Source organism: Dromiciops gliroides, chromosome 4, assembly GCF_019393635.1.
Source record: "Dromiciops gliroides isolate mDroGli1 chromosome 4, mDroGli1.pri, whole genome shotgun sequence".
NCBI classification, from domain to species: domain Eukaryota; kingdom Metazoa; phylum Chordata; class Mammalia; order Microbiotheria; family Microbiotheriidae; genus Dromiciops; species Dromiciops gliroides.
The window spans coordinates 496390839-496407565 of NC_057864.1; the positions used below are offsets into that span (position 1 = coordinate 496390839).

Sequence of the window (16727 nt, forward strand, 5' to 3'; positions counted from 1 at the left end):
GGCACCTGTCTAGATGGAAGAACATAGGGCCTTTTGCCTCTTCTGACTTTGCTCTGTGTTTCTGCACACAGAGGGCTTCTGGGGAAGTTGTCACTGCCCTGAGATGTCAACCAGCTCCCAGTCAGCCCCAGGGTTGTCTGGGGCTATTTGGTCCTCATGATGGTAAGAGTGAGTTGGCTGGGATTTGGTTGGGTAGAAGGTCATGGAGGCTGCTTGGATGCTGGGCACGCAGAGTGTGCCTGCAAGGGGCCTCTCTCCAGGTGTGATCCCATGGGGTCTGGCTGCTCTGGTGTGAGTCAGACCCTCCAACAGGTTCATTCCTACATGAGTGTCTGGGTGTCCTGGCTCTGCAGGCTTCCAAAGTGAGAGAACATTTCCTGGCTATGGTCATCTCCCAGGTCCCTGGGATGCTGGGGTTGCACTCAGACTGAGGCTGCAGAGGAGATGCTGGGGCAGAGTGTATTGGATGTCCTTCCCTTGAGCTAGACACAATGAAATTAGATTTGTGAAGCAGGGGATAATGTAAGGCAAAGGTCTAGTAGCCAGGTGGGCAGGTAGATGGGTGATGTTGTTCAGTGTGGACTGGCTGGGGATGGGTCAGGGCATGGCTTGGCATGACCTTGGTGAGTTGTGTGCATGGTGTGGTGGTCATGTGCTTGATGGCTATCTCCTGAGACCTTCTGGTCTCCCCAGGCAGTCTTGTTGGGTATTTGTGCCTTCCCCCTACAACAAAATGATGAGTCCATGGTAAGGAAGGAGAAGAGAGAGGCCAGGAAGTGGCATTGATTCAGTTTATTGCCAGGTGGGTCCCTTTATGGGGCCATTCCCCACTTTGAGCCCAGAGAGAGCCTGAGAGCCACAGGCAGTTCCAGGGTGATGCACACTGACCTAGGTGCATGTGGAAGCAGGAGCTGTGACTGGGGTCAGCCTTGGGTTGGAGGAGCTTTGTGGGAGACCCTGGGTGGGCTGGGGTGGGTGATTTGCTCAGCTTGGTGGACTGGCTGCCTTGGCCAGTTTTGAGCCTGATGTTTTGGGGGCTGTATGCAGGAGGCTGACAGAAGGTGGTCAGGGGTGGAAAAGGCCAAGTGCCCTGTGTTCAGCAGCAGGATTTTTGGCCAGAGGTGGCAGTGCAGCAGGCAGGCTTGCAGCAGGTGGGCTGGCAGAGGAGGGACACACAAGAGGAAGGGCGGCAGCAGCTGGTGGCTGGACAGCAGGAGGGTGCACAACAGCAGGAGGAGGAGGAGGTGGTGGTGCAGCAGGAGGGTTTGCAGGAGAGAGGCACACAGCAGGTGGCTGGTCTGCACACTGGCCTGCAGAGGAGGGACACACAGGAGGCAGGGCGGCAGCAGCTGGGCTGGCAGCAGGAAGAGGCTGGAGCACAGGCTGTGGTCACACAGCAGCTGGGCTTGCAGCACACAGGGAGGGCAATGCAACAGGTGGGCTGGCAACAAGACTGCTGGCAGGAGGAAGCCCCACAGGCAATGGGCTGGCAGCAAGACTGCTGGCAGCAGGCTGGGGAGCAGGAGGAGATGCAGAAAGACTGGCAGGGGCTGGGTGCACAGGGCTGGCAGGTGGCGGGCACACAGCACACTGGGCGGCACACCAGGCAGGAGGCTGGTGTGCAGCATGGGGCAGGGCAGCAGGAGGGCCCACAGCAGCCAGGTTCACAACAGTTCTCTGGACAGTCATCCAGCTGCCAGGAAGAGCCCATGCCAGAACTGGGCAGGCAGACATTGCTGCCACAGCTCACATCACTGGAGCAGACTGAGGCGGCTGAGGCTGTGGGAACACAGGGCCCAGAAAAACAGGAGTCTGCCATGGTGGGAGAAGCTGTGCTGGTGCCTTGGGCAGTAAAGAGTGGTAGAGGGGCGTCAGGGAGGGGCTGGGTGCCTGATGCAGGGAGGGGCTTGAGCCTCACTGGGATTGAGGTTTATGTGTGTGTGTGTGTGTGTGTGTGTGTGTGTGTGTGTGAAGGAGAGGGAAGGTGTGAGGCTGTGTGAGAAGGTGCCCTAGCCTGGTGGGCTTTTATATCCCTCCTGCCAGGGGGATGTGCCAGGGGCAGAGCAATCCCTCTTCCCTGTTGTTGTTTATGGCAGCTTCCCACAGAACCCATCATTAGGGCATGGTGACCTTGTCCAGGTGATGGACATCAGCTCATAAACATCTTCACTTTGGTTTCCATTTCCAGCCATGAAGCCCCTACTCCTGGCCTGAGACCAGGCTAAGTCCTGAGCATCCAGTGACAAAAGGGAGAGCTGGTGGGCTGAGGGACCCCTGAGCAGGGACCAGCTTCCTCAGGGACATTTCTGGAGGGGAGAGCACTGACCAGGGTGATCCCAAAGGCTTCCTGTACAAGGTCTGAGCTCTGGATCGCTGGAGCTGGGAGGGAAGATGGGGGAGGGGCATTCTGAGCCTTCCCAGCAGCTTGGGGAGACTGGGAGCATTGTGTTGGGAGACCAGCAGGCCCCACTGGCCAAAGGTGCCTAGAGGAGTCTTGAGCAAGAGCTCTGGAGAGCAAGGGGAGAGACTGGGTAGGTTGTGAATGGCCAACATTGTAGGTTATATTCTGTTTGACAGTAGATATTGGGTCATCCAGGGAGGTGATCAGATCTGTGCTTTCAGAGCAGCCCAGGGCAGCTTCCACAGTGGAGCTACCCACAATGTGGTTCTCAATGACACCTGGGACCCCAAACCAGCCTAAAACATATTGGGGGAATAAATAACAAGAGGAATAAAAATGCAGCCATACATTGACATAGTCGCATTTTATACCTAGTTAATATTCAAACCTAGGGCATCGGTATGTATGGGTTATGGATCCCCATTTCTTCTTGGGTTTGAAACTACCTCAATTTTATTTATTGTTTAAAAATGATAAACAGTTTTATTTAGCATTTTGAGTTCCAAATCCCTCCTTCTTTCCTTCCCTCTCTTGCTCCCTCCCTCAGGCAGTAAGCAATCAAATATAACTTATACATGTGCAATTATATAAAACATCACCATAATAGTCATTTTGTATGAGAAAACTTCAATAGAAATATAAAAATGAAATGAAGTGAAAAATGCCATGCTTCAGTCTGTGTTCCATCAATATCAGTTCTTTCTGTGGAGATGAATAGTATGTTTCCTCAGTAGTCCTTTGGGATTGTCATAGTTCATTGTATTATTGAGAATAGTTAAGTCTTTCACAATTCTTCAGCAAACAATATTGCTGTTTCTGTGAACAATTTTCTCTTGTTTCTGCTCACTTCGCTACACATTTGTTAATAAAAGTTTTTTCAGCCCTTTCTGAAATTATCCTGCTTGTCATTTCCTTTTTTTGCTTAACAATAATAATGTTTATTATTATCCTTTTATTTATAACAGCCATTATTATTTATACTATTTGTAGTATTTATTATTGTTTATAATATTTATTATTATTTTAAAGTAATAAACATTTTCATTTATTATTTTGTTCCAGTTTTTATTACTCCATAACTCTCTTCCCTCCTCCCTCCCTGAGGCAGTTAGCAATCAGATATGGGTTATACATGTACAATTATGTAAAAAATTCCCATATTTGTCATTTTGTAGAAGAAAACATGAATAAAGGAAAAAAATAAAGAAAGGAAAAACAGTGTGTTTCCGTCTCTGTTCCATCAATATAATTTTTCTTTGGAGGTGTATAGTATGTTTCATCAATATTTGTACAAGTCTTTCCAGGCCTTTCTGAAATCATCCTGCTTGTCATTGTCACAATAATATTCCATCACCATCATATACCACAGCTTGTCTAGCCATTCGCCAATTTGGGGGCATTCCTTTGATGTCCAATTCTTAGCCACCACAAAAACCCTAACCCTAACCCAATAAATATTGTTGTACAAGTAGGTCTTTTTCTCTTTTTGGGGATGTCTTTGAAATACAAACTTAGCAGTGGTATTGTTGGATAAAAGGGTGTGCACAGTTTGATAGCCCTTTGGGCATACTTGCAAATTGCTCTCCAAAATGGTTGGATCCATTCCCAACTCCAATATTGGATTAGCATCCCAGTTTTCCAACAGCCCCTCCAACATCTAACATTTTCCATTTTTGTTATGTTTGACACTCTGATAGGTGTGAGGTGATACCCTGGAGTTGTTTAATTTGCATTTTTCTGATCAATAGTGATCTAGAGCTTTTTTCCCCTATGACTATGGGTAATTTTGATATGTTTTTCTGAAAACTGCCTGTTTATATCCATTGACCATTTATCAATTGGGGAAAGATTTGTATTTTTATAAATTTGACTCAGTTCTCTATATCTTTGAGGAATGAGACATTTATCAGAGATATTTGTTTCAAAAATCTTTCCCATTTTTTGCTTCCCTTATAGTCTTGGTTACATCAGTTTTGTTTGCGCAAACATTTTTAAATTTCATATAAGCAAAATCATCTCTTCTACATTTTTATTACTCTCTATATTTTCTTTGGTCTTAAATTCTTCCTTTATACATAAACTGACAAATAAACTATTCCATGCCCTCTTAATTTGCTTATGGTATCACCCTTTATCTATAATTCATGTACCCATTTTGACTGTATTTTAATATACCATGTGAGATGTTGGTCTCTAGTTTCTGCCATACTGTTTTCCAGTTTTCCTAGCGGTTTTTGTCAAATAATGAGTTTTTGTTCCAAAAGCTTGGATCTGTGAGTTTATCATATACTATAGTGATGTTTAAAATCTAAGGTGTATCCTTGCCTGCCCCCGCCCCTGCCCAGTTTTTTTGGAGAAACTAGCTAAGATTTATTGATAAATTCAGCAAGAATTTAGGCTTTTAAATATTTATTAAAGAGTAAAGACAACAGATGGAGTCCTGTAACACAAGAAAAATCTACCTATTTTCCTTTCTCTTTCTCTCTCTGCCACCAACCCGAAGTCCCAGATGAAAAGTCTCAGTGGCTTCTCCCAGAAGTCCCCTGTGAAACAGGAAGCAGGGTTATCCACATGCAAAGCTCTAAGCTAATTGGCTAGTAGCATTAATTGACATGACTTACAGGTGGTTCTATAAACATAACTTCTGGATGCCAAATCACATGCTTTCTCCTCAGGAAGGAGCTGCCCTTGTTCTCACAATTTCTTTCTCAACACCGAGTGTGGCACGCTGATTCTCACACTATATTACTACAGTCATTTACTATAGTGTAGTTTATACCTATTCTATTCCACTTATCCACCTCTGTATTTCTTAGCTAGCACCAGATTACTTTGATAATTACCACTTCATAATACAATTTGAGATCTTGTACTGCTAGACCACCTTCTTTCACATTTTTCTTTGATTCCTTTTATATCTTTGATATTTCATTCTTCCAGATGAATCTGGTGATTATTTTTTCTATATGTATAGCAATTTTTGATAATTTTATTGTTATAGTGCTAAACAAATAATTTGATTTAGGTAGGATTGTCATTTTATTATATTGGCTTGCCCTACCCATGAGCAATTAATATTTCCAATTGTTTAGATCTGAAGGGTGAAAAGTGTGAAAAGTTTTTTATAGTTGTGTTCATATAGTTCCTGGGTTTGTCTTGGCAGGTAGACTCCCAAGTATTTTATATTGCCTGCAGTTTTTTCAAATGGAATTTCCATTTCTATCTGCTGCTGTTGGACTTTGTTGACAATATATGAAAAGTGGGTTTATTTTGTATCCTGCAACTTTGCTAATGTTCTTAACAATTTGAATTGTTTTTTTAGTTGATTCTTGAGTATTTTCTAAGTATAACATCATATCATCTGCAAAGAATGATAGTTTTCTTTCCTCATTACCTCTTCTAATTCCTTTAATTTCTTTTTCTTCTCTTATTGCTGTAGCTAACATTTCTAGTACAATATTAAATAATAGAGGTGATAATGGGCATCCTTGCTTCACCCCTGATTGTAGTGGGAAGGCTTCTAGCTTATTCTCATTATAGATAATGCTCACTGATGGTTTTAATGCCTTTTTAAAAAATTTAGTGAGGCAATTGGGGTTAAGTGACTTGCCCAGGTTCACACAGCTAGGAAGTGTTAAGTGTCTGAGGCCGGATTTGAACTCAGGTACTCCTGACTCCAGGGCCGGTGCTCTATCCACTGCGCCATCTAGCTGCCCCATCACCGATGGTTTTAGATAAAGATTATTTATCATTTTGAGGTAAGCTCAATTTATTCCTATACCCTCTAGAGGTTTTTTTTTTAAGTCTACAGCACCCAGTATTTCCAGGCGGTCTCCCATCCAAGTACTAACCAGGCCTGACCCTTCTTAGCTTTCAAGATCAGATCAGGCATGTTCAGTGTCTAGTGTTTTTTGTTTTTGTTTTTGTTTTTTGGTGAGGCAATTGGGGTTAAGTGACTTGCCCAGGGTCACACAGCTAGTAAATGTCAAGCGTCTGAGGCCAGATTTGAACTCTGGTCCTCCTGAATCCAGGGCCGATGTTTTATCTACTGTGCCACCTAGCTGTTCTGTCTCTAGTGTTTTTTAATAGGAATTGGTACTATATTTTGTCAAAGGCTTTTTTCTGCATCCATTTAAATATCATATGATTTCTGTTAATTTTGTTATTGACATGGTTAATTATGCTGACAGTTTCCCCCATATTGAACCAGTCCTACATTCTTGGTATAAATCCCACCTGGTCATGGTGTATGATCCTTATCATGTATTGCTGTAATCTTTTTGCTAGTATTTTATTTAAAATCTTTGCATAGATATTCATTAGGGAGATTGGTCTATAATTTTCTTTCTTTGTTTTGGCTCTTCCTGGTGGTATGAGCACCATATTTTTCTCATAAAAGGAATTTGTTAGGACTTCTTCACATATTTCCTCAAATAATTTACATAGTATTGGGATTAATTTTTCTTTAAATATTTGGTAGAATTCACTTGTGAGTCCATCTGGTCCTGGGGATTTTTTCTTGGGAAGTTCATGGATGGCACATTTAATTTCTTGTTCTAAAATTGGGTTATTTGAGTATTCTAATTCTTCTGTGAATCTGGGTAATTTATATTTTTGTACATATTCATCCACTTCGTTTAGATTGTCAAATTTATTGGCATATAACTGGGCAAAATAGTTCCTATCAGTTGTCTTAATCACCTTTTCATTGATGGTGAGTTCACCCCTTTCATTTTTGATGCCAGTAGTTTGGTTTTCTTCTTTCCTTTTTTTCATCAAATTCACCAAGGATTTATCTATTTTATTGTTCTTTCATAAAACCACTTCTCGATTTATTTATTAATTCTATGGTTTCCTTATTTTCAATGTTATTGATCTCTCCTTTGATTGTCAGGATTTCCAATGTGGTGTTTAATTGGGGATTTTAAATTTGTTCATTTGAGTTGTATGCCCAATTCACTGATCTGCTTTTTCTCTCTTATATAGATGTAAGCAGTTAGGGATATAATTTTTCCCCTAAGTACCACTTTGGCTGCATCCCATAAATTCTGATATCCTGTCTCATCATTCTCATTTTCTTTAATGAAATCATTTATTATTTCTATGATTTGTTCTTTGACTCACTTGTTTTTTAGGATCAAATTATTTAATTTCCAATTGATTTTTAAACTATCTTTTAATTGTCAATTATTAAATGTACTTTTTATTACATTATGATCTGAAAAGGATTTACTATTTCTGCTTTTCTGCATCTGGTTGTAACGTTTTTATGCCCTAATAAAAGGTCAGTTTTCATGTAGATCCCATGTACTCCTGAGAAGGTATATTCCTTTCTATTCACATTCAATTTTCTTCCGAAATCTATCATATCTAATTTGTCAAGAATTTTATTCATTTCCTTAACTTCTTTCTTGTTTATTTTGTGGACAGATTTATTCTGTTCTAAGAGGGGACAGTTAAGGTCCCCTACCAGGATAGTTTTATTATCTATTTCCTCCTGTAACTCTTTCAACTTCTTCAAAAATTTAGATGCTATACCATTCGGTACATATATGTTAAGTATTGATATGACTTCATTGTCTATGGTACCTTTTAGCAAGATATAGTTTCCTTCATTAGATCTATTTTTGGTTTTCCTTAGTGTGAGAACCAGGGTGCCACCTTCTGCTGAGAAAGACATTGTGAGAACCAGGTGATGAGAAAACATGTGACTAGCATCAGGAAGCTGCCTGGCGTCCATTGACTGCCTTTAGTTCATGTCAATCAATGGACTTGAATGTGACCAGCCAATTAACTTGGAACTATGTGGGGACCACCCCTCTTCTGGTTGGGCAGGGACCTTCTGCTGGAGGAGACTCAGAATCACTCTCTTTCTTTTGGGAACAAGCTTGTGCTGGCAGAAGCAGGCAGGGTAGACAGATCTCCTAACTTTCAGAACTTCACGTGTTGCCTCTTGGATAGTTAGGTGAAGGCAGCTTTCTCTTTCTCTCTCCCTCTCTTTGCTAACCCCTAATATACTTTAATAAATGCTTAAAAACCAAAACTCTTGCTGAATTTATCTGTAAATCTTAGCTAGTTGAGCGCCAAGATGGCAGAGGAAAGGCAGTAAGCTCTCAAACTCATGACATGATCACTCCAAAAAACATCCAAATAAGGTCATAGGAAAATGCCCAGAGCAGCAAAACTCACAGAAGAATGTGATGAAATCATCTTCTAACCAAGAACAGCTTGGAAGGTCAGAAGGAGGGAGCTGCTGTGCTGATACAGGAGTCGGGCCCAACCCCACAGTCACCCTGACACAGATCCAGTCCCAGGAAGTCCTCACCAGAAAAGGAGACCCCCAGAGCCTCTGAATCAGCTGAAGCACCAGTGTCATCTGGAACTAAGCTCACAGGGCTGAGCCCTGGGCAGGGGAGAGACTACAGGGGTCTATGCTGGTGCTAAGGCAGAACTTGGATTTTACACCCCTACTGAGAACCAGGTGGTAGGCTTGAGTAGAAGTGACCCAGGTGGGGGAGGGGCACAGGCTCATCAGAGCTAACAACCACAACGCACAAAACTGGTTGATTGGCAAGTTGGTGTGGGATCATCTAGGACCAGGAAACAGGACAGGCCAGGGAAGAACCTGATTCTCCTTAAATCATACCACCTGGAACTTCTGAAGCTTGGGATACTGCAGCCTGGAAACAGTGCCCCACTTTAAGGACTTAAAAATCTAGTAAAAGAAAGGCAAGATGAGCCGACAGAGAAAGGTGAGGACCATAGAAAGTTTCTTCAGTAACAAGGAAGACCAAGGGGTACTCTCAGAGGAAGATGTCAACATCAGGGCCCCTATATCTAAAGCTTCCAAGAAAAGTATGAATTGGCCTCAGGCCATAGAGGTGCTCAAAAAGGACTTTGAAGATAAAGTTAGAGAGATAGAGGAAAAAATGGAAAGAGAAATGAGGGTGATGAAAGAAAGACATAAGAAAAAAGTCAACAGCTTGAAAAGTCAAATGGAAAAGGAGGTACAAAAGCTCTCTGATGAAAATAATTGCCTAAGAATGAGGATTGAACAAATGGAAGCCAGTGACTTTATGAGAAACCAAGACACAATAAAGCAAATCCAAATGAATAAAAAAATAGAGGGCAATGTGAAATATCTTCTGAGAAAAACTGCTGACCTGGAAAATAGGTCCAGGAGAGATAATTCGAAAATTATTGGACTACCTGAAACCATGATCCAGGAAAGAGCTTAGACACCATCTTCCAAGATATTCTCAGGGGAAATTGCCCTGAAATTCTAGAAGAAGAAACTAAAATAGAAATTGAAAGAATCCACAGATCACCTCCAGAAAGAGATCCCAAAAAGAAAACTCCTAGGAATATTATAGCCAAATTCCAGAGCTCTCAGGTGAAGGAGAAAATATTGCAAGCTGCCAAAAAGAAAGAATTCAAGTACTGTCAGGATAGCACAAGATCTAGCAGCTTCTACATTAAAGGACCATAGGGCATGGAATATGATATTCCAAAGGGCAAAGAAATTAGGATTACAACCAAGAATCACCTACCCAGCAAAACTCAGCATTATCTTTCAGTGGAAAAAATGGGACTTTAATGAAAAAGAAGACTTTCAGATATTTGTGATGAAAAAACCTGAACTGAATGGCAAATTGGACTTTCAAATACAAGACCCTAGAGAATCATAAAAAAAAATTGGAGCTGGGGGATATACCTGGGGTTGTACAGTGGGTGACTGTCTTGTGTCTGAGGCCAGGTTTTGGCTGGGATCCCCCTGGGACCGGGGTGATGATTTGTCCACTGTGTCACTTAGCTAGATGATAACATCTTTAGGGTTAAATTGAGGGGTGAAGGGAATTCACTGGGGGAGGGGGAAGGGCAGAAGCGAAATCCTACATGAAAGTAACAGGAAAAGGCTTATGGAGTGGGGGAAGAGATGGGAGAGGAGAAGGGCAGTAAATGAATTTTACACTCATCAGAAAAGGCTCAAAGACCTTAAACTCATCAGAGCTGCCTCAAGGAGGGACTAACACACACACACCCAACTGGGTGGAGTAATCTATTTAATCTGGGCAGTAAATGAGCCCAACACTCATCAGAATTGGCTCAAAGACCTCGATCTCATTAGAATTGGCTCAAGGAGGGAATAATGTACACACTCAATTGGGTGGAGTAATCTCTCTAACCCTGCAGGAAACTAGGAGGGGAAGGGGATAAAAAGAGAGGGGCAAAAGAAGGAAGGTCAGAGTGGGGGAGGGGACAGACAGAAGCAAATCCCTTTTGAGGAGTGATAGGATGAAAGAAGATGGATAATAGAATTGATATCATGGGGAAGGGAATAGGATGGAAGGGAAACAATTAACAATAGTAATCATGAAAAAGAGAAAAGGGGGAAAAATTGTACCAAAAAATATTTATAGCAACTCTTGGTGGAGGCTAAGAATTGAGAATCAAGGGAATGTCCATCAACTGAGGAATGGCTGAAGAAGCTGTGTTATATGATTGTAGTGGAATGGACTTGTGCTACAGGAAATGACAAACAGGATGACCCAGAAAAACCTTGAAAGACTAATGAACATCGTTGTATAGTGAAGTGAGCAGAGCTGAGAGAGGACATTGTGCATAGTGACAGCAGTATTGTTCAATGAGTAATTGTGAATGACTTAACTACTCTCAGCAGTACAATGATCCAAGACAATCCCAAGGAACTAATGAGGAAGCTTACTATGCACCCCCATAGAAAGAACTGATAAAAAGAACCCTTGTGGATTGTACATATATAACCTGATTGTGGTCTTGTGGAGGGGGGAGGAAAGGGAGGGAGGGAGGGAGAAAAATTTGGAACTCTAAATCTTATGAAAATGAATGTTGAAAACTACCCTTACATGTAAATGGAAAATAAAATGTTTGATTAAAAAAAATCTTAGCTAGTTTCCTCTCCCAAACTGAGGGGGTGGGGGCAGGTAAGGACACACATTAGATTTTTTTTTTCAAGGAGAAATAAGGTCTTTAATCAGGACAGAGGAACTATAGCTTGTGGTATTGCAAAGCTTGGAAGCAAGGAATACCCCCACATTAGATTTTTTTTTTTTTTAGTGAGGCAATTGGGGTTAAGTGATTTGCCCAGAGTCACACAGCTAGTATTGTGTCTGAGGCCAAATTTGAACTCAGGTCTGCCTGACTCCGGGGCCAGTGCTCTATCCATTGTGCCACCTAGCTGCCCCCACATTAGATTTTAAACATAACATTTTTCAAAATCACAATTGCCACCCTTACTTTCTTTGATTCAGCTGAAGCATAATAGATTCTGTCCCAGACACTTACGTTTACTCTGTGTGTATCTCTCTGCTTCAAATGTGTTTGTTTTAAACAACATATTGTAGGATTTTGGTTTTGAATCCATTTTGTTTTCTGTTTCTGTTTAATGGGTGCATTCATCCCATTTACATTTATAGTTACAATAACTAACTGTTTATTTCCCTCCGTGCTATTTTTGTCCATGTTATGTGGTCCCGGTGATGCTGAGAGTGAGTTGGCTGGGCTTTGCTTGAGTAGAGGGTCATGGAGGCTGCTTGGATGCTGGGCAGGCAGAGTGTGCCTGCAAGGGGCCTCTCTCCAGGTGTGAATCAGACCCTGAGTGTCTGGGTGTCCAGGCTCTGCAGGTATCCAAAGCAAGAGAACATTTCCTGGCTATGGTCATCATCCTAGGTACCAGGGATGCTGGGGTTGCACTCAGACTGAGACTGCAGAGGAGATGCTGGGGTAGAGTGCATTGGGCATCTTGTCCTTGAACTGGGTGAAATGAGTTGTGTTTGGTAAAGTGCTTGGTACCATTCCTGACAAATAGTAGGTTCCATATAAAAGCGTCTTCTCCAATGTCCTCCTGAATTGGGGCTTGTGGGAACCCCTCCTTCCTTTCAGAATATGATAACCCCTAGGAGAAGGGTCTGTTTCATCCTTCTCTCCATATCCTGGTTCACAGTCCCATGTCGGCATATCTCGGACATCTTAGAAATGATGTGTAATGGATGAGTTCCATGTAGGAGCTTCCCCTGAACTAGCCATGTATGCTTCAGGGGACAGACAGAATTTCCAGGACCAGTCCTTTCAGGATTCAAGCCAGTTTGTTTGGCAATAGCCACCAGAAGGCCCGAGGAGCTCACAGGTTTCCCAGGATGGAGCCTCCTCCACCATCAGCACTTGTTCTCTTAGTCTCATCTCCTTGAAATTCTCTGAAAGGCAGATTTCCAGGGACTGGCCAAGGGGATGGTGGGCTCTATCTGGCCCCTGTGCCCTAATGTCCCACTCATGGTCCCTGAAGTCTATGAGCTTATGAAAGGTTATGGTGGAGCTTAGGACAACACGGGCTTTCTCCTGTCATGATCGAGCAATTGAAACCCATAACCTGGGGCATATTTCAACTCAGGCTGGAGCTCAGTGGTGTCACACTCAAACATGGCTGTGACCTGACACCTCAGGCTGGGACTGAAGGGTTACCTGTGCTAGTCACAGGACAGAGTCTGAGGGAGAAGGCATGGGAAGAGGGACCGGGAGCATCCACTGGGAGGAAGGACCCCCATGATCCTGGTCCCCTGCTGCTGCCTAGAGGTGTTTGCTATGGGTTAGACATGGCCTTGTCTCTTGGGGGACACCACCAGCTTCTCCCCAACTCGAGAGCCCTGGTGAAGGGAAAGGGGCCTGGGAGAAGCAAGGACGTTGGCTGAAGTGGGCATATTGCCCAGTGGGGCCTTTCCTGCCAAAGTCCTCTCAACACGCAGGAAGTTTGGATCCCGTGTTCTAAGCCCAGCCCAAGTTGTCTCCCGACTCCCTGGGGACCCATGGTGGTGGACGTCCAGTGACCACAGGAAAGGGAGGAGGGTTCCTGAGCCCGTGCAAGTCCCTGCTTGTGATCCTGATGTGTCTGGCTCAGGGTCCCCTTGACCCCAAAGGCCTATTCATTGGTAGCTCTAGCCTAGAGAACCTTGTGCTGAGGGACAATGGGGTCATTCCACAGAAACCTGCGTGACATCCTCACTTAAGGGCAGGTGGAGGTCGCTCCTGGGTGGGAGCTGGCCTCGTGGCCAGTGCAGGGAAGACTTTGAAGGTTAGAGGCTAGTAGCCTGGTGGGCAGCTGGATGGGAGTGAATGTGGCACAGCGTGAGTTGGGGAGGGATTGCCAGGGCTTGGGTCAGCATGACCAGCATGTGCGAGCTGTGGTGCTCACTTCCTGCACTGTCTGCTGTGGCCTCCTGGGCTTGGCAGGCTGTCCTGTGCAGGTTGTGCTCCCCCTCCCTCCACAGGCCCAGGATGAAGAAAAAGGGCAAGTGAGAGGCCAGGATGGTGAGTTGGTGCAGTTTATTGGCAGGTGGGCCCATGGACAGGGCCATCCCTGCACACTCTGAGCCTAGGGAGAGCCTGAGAGCCGCAGGTGGTGCTGGAACAATACACCCTGAGCCAGGTGTGTGTGGGAGCAGGAGGCAGGTCTGGGGTCATGGAGGAGGCCCGGTGTGGGCCTGGGGTGTTCTGAGCAGCCTGTTGTCTCTGGCCTGGTGGGCTCAAAGCCTTTCAGGGGCATGCTGGCCGTTGTTCCTGCTGATGTTTGGGGATGGGTCCCAGAGGCCCCTGAAGTCGGGAAGGGGTGGGGGGAGAGAGGGAGAGAGACCACTCTGTGTTCAGCAGCAGGATTTTTGGCCAGAGGTGGCAGTGCAGCAGGCAGGCTTGCAGCAGGTGGGCTGGCAGAGGAGGGACACACAAGAGGAAGGGCGGCAGCAGCCGGTGGCTGGACAGCAGGAGGGTGCACAGCAGCAGGAGGAGGAGGAGGTGGTGGTGCAGCAGGAGGGTTTGCAGGAGAGAGGCACACAGCAGGTGGCTGGTCTGCACACTGGCCTGCAGAGGAGGGATACACAGGAGGCAGGGCGGCAGCAGCTGGACTGGCAGCAGGAGGAGGCTGGAGCACAGGCTGTGGTCACACAGCAGCTGGGCTTGCAGCACACAGGGAGGGCAATGCAGCAGCTGGGCTGGCAGCAAGACTGCTGGCAGGAGGAAGTCCCACAGGCAATGGGCTGGCAGCAGGAGGAGGTGCAGACAGACTGGCAGGGGCAGGGTGCACACACTGGCTGGCAGGTGGCGGGCACACAGCAGACTGGGCGGCACACCAGGGTCAGGCAGGAGGCTGGTGTGCAGCATGGGGCAGGGCAGCAGGAGGGCCCACAGCAGCCAGGTTCACAACAGCTCTCTGGGCAGTCATCCAGCTGCCAGGAGGAGCCCATGCCAGAACTGGGCAGGCAGACGTTGCTGCCACAGCTCACATCACTGGAGCAGACTGAGGCGGCTGAGGCTGTGGGAACACAGGGCCCAGAAAAACAGGAGTCTGCCATGGTGGGAGAAGCTGTGCTGGTGCCTTGGGCAGTAAAGAGTGGTAGAGGGGCGTCAGGGAGGGGCTGGGTGCCTGATGCAGGGAGGGGCTTGAGCCTCACTGGGACTGAGGTGTGTGTGTATGTGAAGGAGAGGGAAGCTGTGGGGCTGTGTGAGGTGCCCTAGCCTGGTGGGCTTTTATATCCCTCCTGCCAGGGGGATGTGCCAGGGGCAGAGCAAACCCTCTTCCCTATTGTTGTTTATGGCAGCTTCCCACAGAACCCATCATTAGGGCATGGTGACCTTGTCCAGGTGATGGACATAAGCTCATAAACATCTTCACTTTGGTTTCCATTTCCAGCCATGAAGCTCCTACTCCTGGCCTGAGACCAGGCTAAGTCCTGAGCATCCAGTGACAAAAGGGAGAGCTGGTGGGCTGAAGGACCCCTGAGTAGGGACCAGCTTCCTCAGGGACATTTCCGGAGGGGAGAGCAGTGAGGAGGGCGATCCCAAGGGCTTCCTGTGCAAGGTCTGAGCTCTGGATCGCTGGAGCTGGGAGGGAAGATTGGGTAGGTTGTGAATGGCCAACATTGTAGGTTATATTCTGTTTGACAGCAGATATTGGGTCATAAAGGGAGGTGATCAGATCTGTGCTTTCAGAGCAGCCCAGGGCAGCTTCCACAGTGGAGGTGCCCACAGTGTGGTTCCCAATGACCCCTGGGGCCCCAAACCAGCCTAAAATGTATTTGGGGAATAAGTAACAAGAGAAATAAAAATGCAGCCAAATATTGACAAAGTCCCATTTTATTTTATTTTTTTAGCAACAAACATTTATTTTATTTTTTCCAGTTACATGTAAGGGTAGTTTTCAACATTCATTTTCATAAGATTTAGAGTTCCAAATTTTTCTCCCTCCCTCCCTCCCTTTCCTCCCCCCTCCACAAGATCACAACCAGGTTATATATGTACAATCCACAAGGGTTCTTTTTATCAGTTCTTTCTATGGGGGTGCATAGTAAGCGTCCTCATTAGTTCCTTGGGATTGTCTTGGATCATTGCACTGCTGAGAGTAATTAAGTCATTCACATTTGCTCATTGAACAATACTGCTGTCACTATGCACAATGTCCTCTCTCAGCTCTGCTCACTTCACTATACAACGATGTTCATGAGTCTTTCAAGGTTTTTCTGGGATCATCCTGTTTGTCGTTTCCTGTAGCACAAGACCATTCCACTACAATCATATAGCACAGTTTTTTCTATCATTCCTCAACTGATGGACATTCCCTTGATTCTCAATTCTTAGCCTCCACCAAGAGTTGCTATAAATTTTTTTGTACCATTCCCCCCCCTTTTCTCTTTTTCATGATTACTATTGTTGTTTCCCTTCCATCCTATTGCCTTCCCCATGATATTTATTCTATTATCCATCTTCTTTCATCCTATCACTCCTCAAAAGGGATTTGCTTCTGTCTGTCCCCTCCCCCACTCTGACCTTCCTTCTTTTGCCCCTCTCTTTTTATCCCCTTCCCCTCCTAGTTTCCTGCAGGGTTAGAGAGATTACTCCACCCAATTGAGTGTATACATTATTCCCTCCTTGAACCAATTCTGAGGAGATTGAGGTCTTTGAGCCAATTCTGATGAGTGTTAGGCTCATTTACTGCCCAGATTAAATAGATTACTCCACCTAGTTGGGTGTGTGTGTGTTAGTCCCTCCTTGAGGCAGCTCTGATGAGTTTAAGGTCTTTGAGCCTTTTCTGATGAGTGTAAAATTCTTTTACTGCCCTTCTCCTCTCCCATCTCTTCCCCCACTCCATAAGCCTTATTCTGTTTCTTTCATGTAGGATTTCACCTCTGCCCTTCCCCCTCCCCCAGTGTATTCTCATCACCCCTCAATTTAACCCTAAGGATGTCATCATGGGGCAGCTAGGTGACACAGTGGACAAAGCACCACTGCTAGACCCAGGGGGATC

At 45.2% G+C, this 16727-nt stretch overlaps 2 protein-coding genes across 2 annotated transcripts in view; one reads left to right on the forward strand and one right to left on the reverse strand.

The window, feature by feature from the left end:
• TSPEAR (thrombospondin type laminin G domain and EAR repeats) overlaps nucleotides 1-16727 on the forward strand; it is a 190748-nt gene that overhangs the window by 49533 nt on the left and 124488 nt on the right. The gene's annotated exons all lie outside the window — the stretch shown is intronic.
• On the reverse strand, nucleotides 893-14778 carry LOC122753527. Its single transcript, XM_044000917.1, has 7 exons — nucleotides 14082-14778; nucleotides 13626-13805; nucleotides 13030-13229; nucleotides 12565-12775; nucleotides 2552-2697; nucleotides 2327-2434; nucleotides 893-1927 (listed from the first exon to the last, which is right to left on the reverse strand). Exons 1-7 carry the CDS (start codon nucleotides 14776-14778, stop codon nucleotides 1097-1099), a joined length of 2373 nt encoding a protein of 790 aa, XP_043856852.1. The 3' UTR covers nucleotides 893-1096.

Coding starts and splice junctions, on each gene's coding strand:
- LOC122753527 (XM_044000917.1), bottom strand. CDS start 14,778: ATGGCAGACTCCTGTTTTTCTGGGCCCTGTGTTCCCACAGCCTCAGCC. Junction 2,435..2,551: donor AACAGAATATAACCTACAAT/GTTGGCCATTCA, acceptor CAATGCTCCCAG/TCTCCCCAAGCTGCTGGGAA. Junction 1,928..2,326: donor AAGCCTTTGGGATCACCCTG/GTCAGTGCTCTC, acceptor CACACATAAACC/TCAATCCCAGTGAGGCTCAA.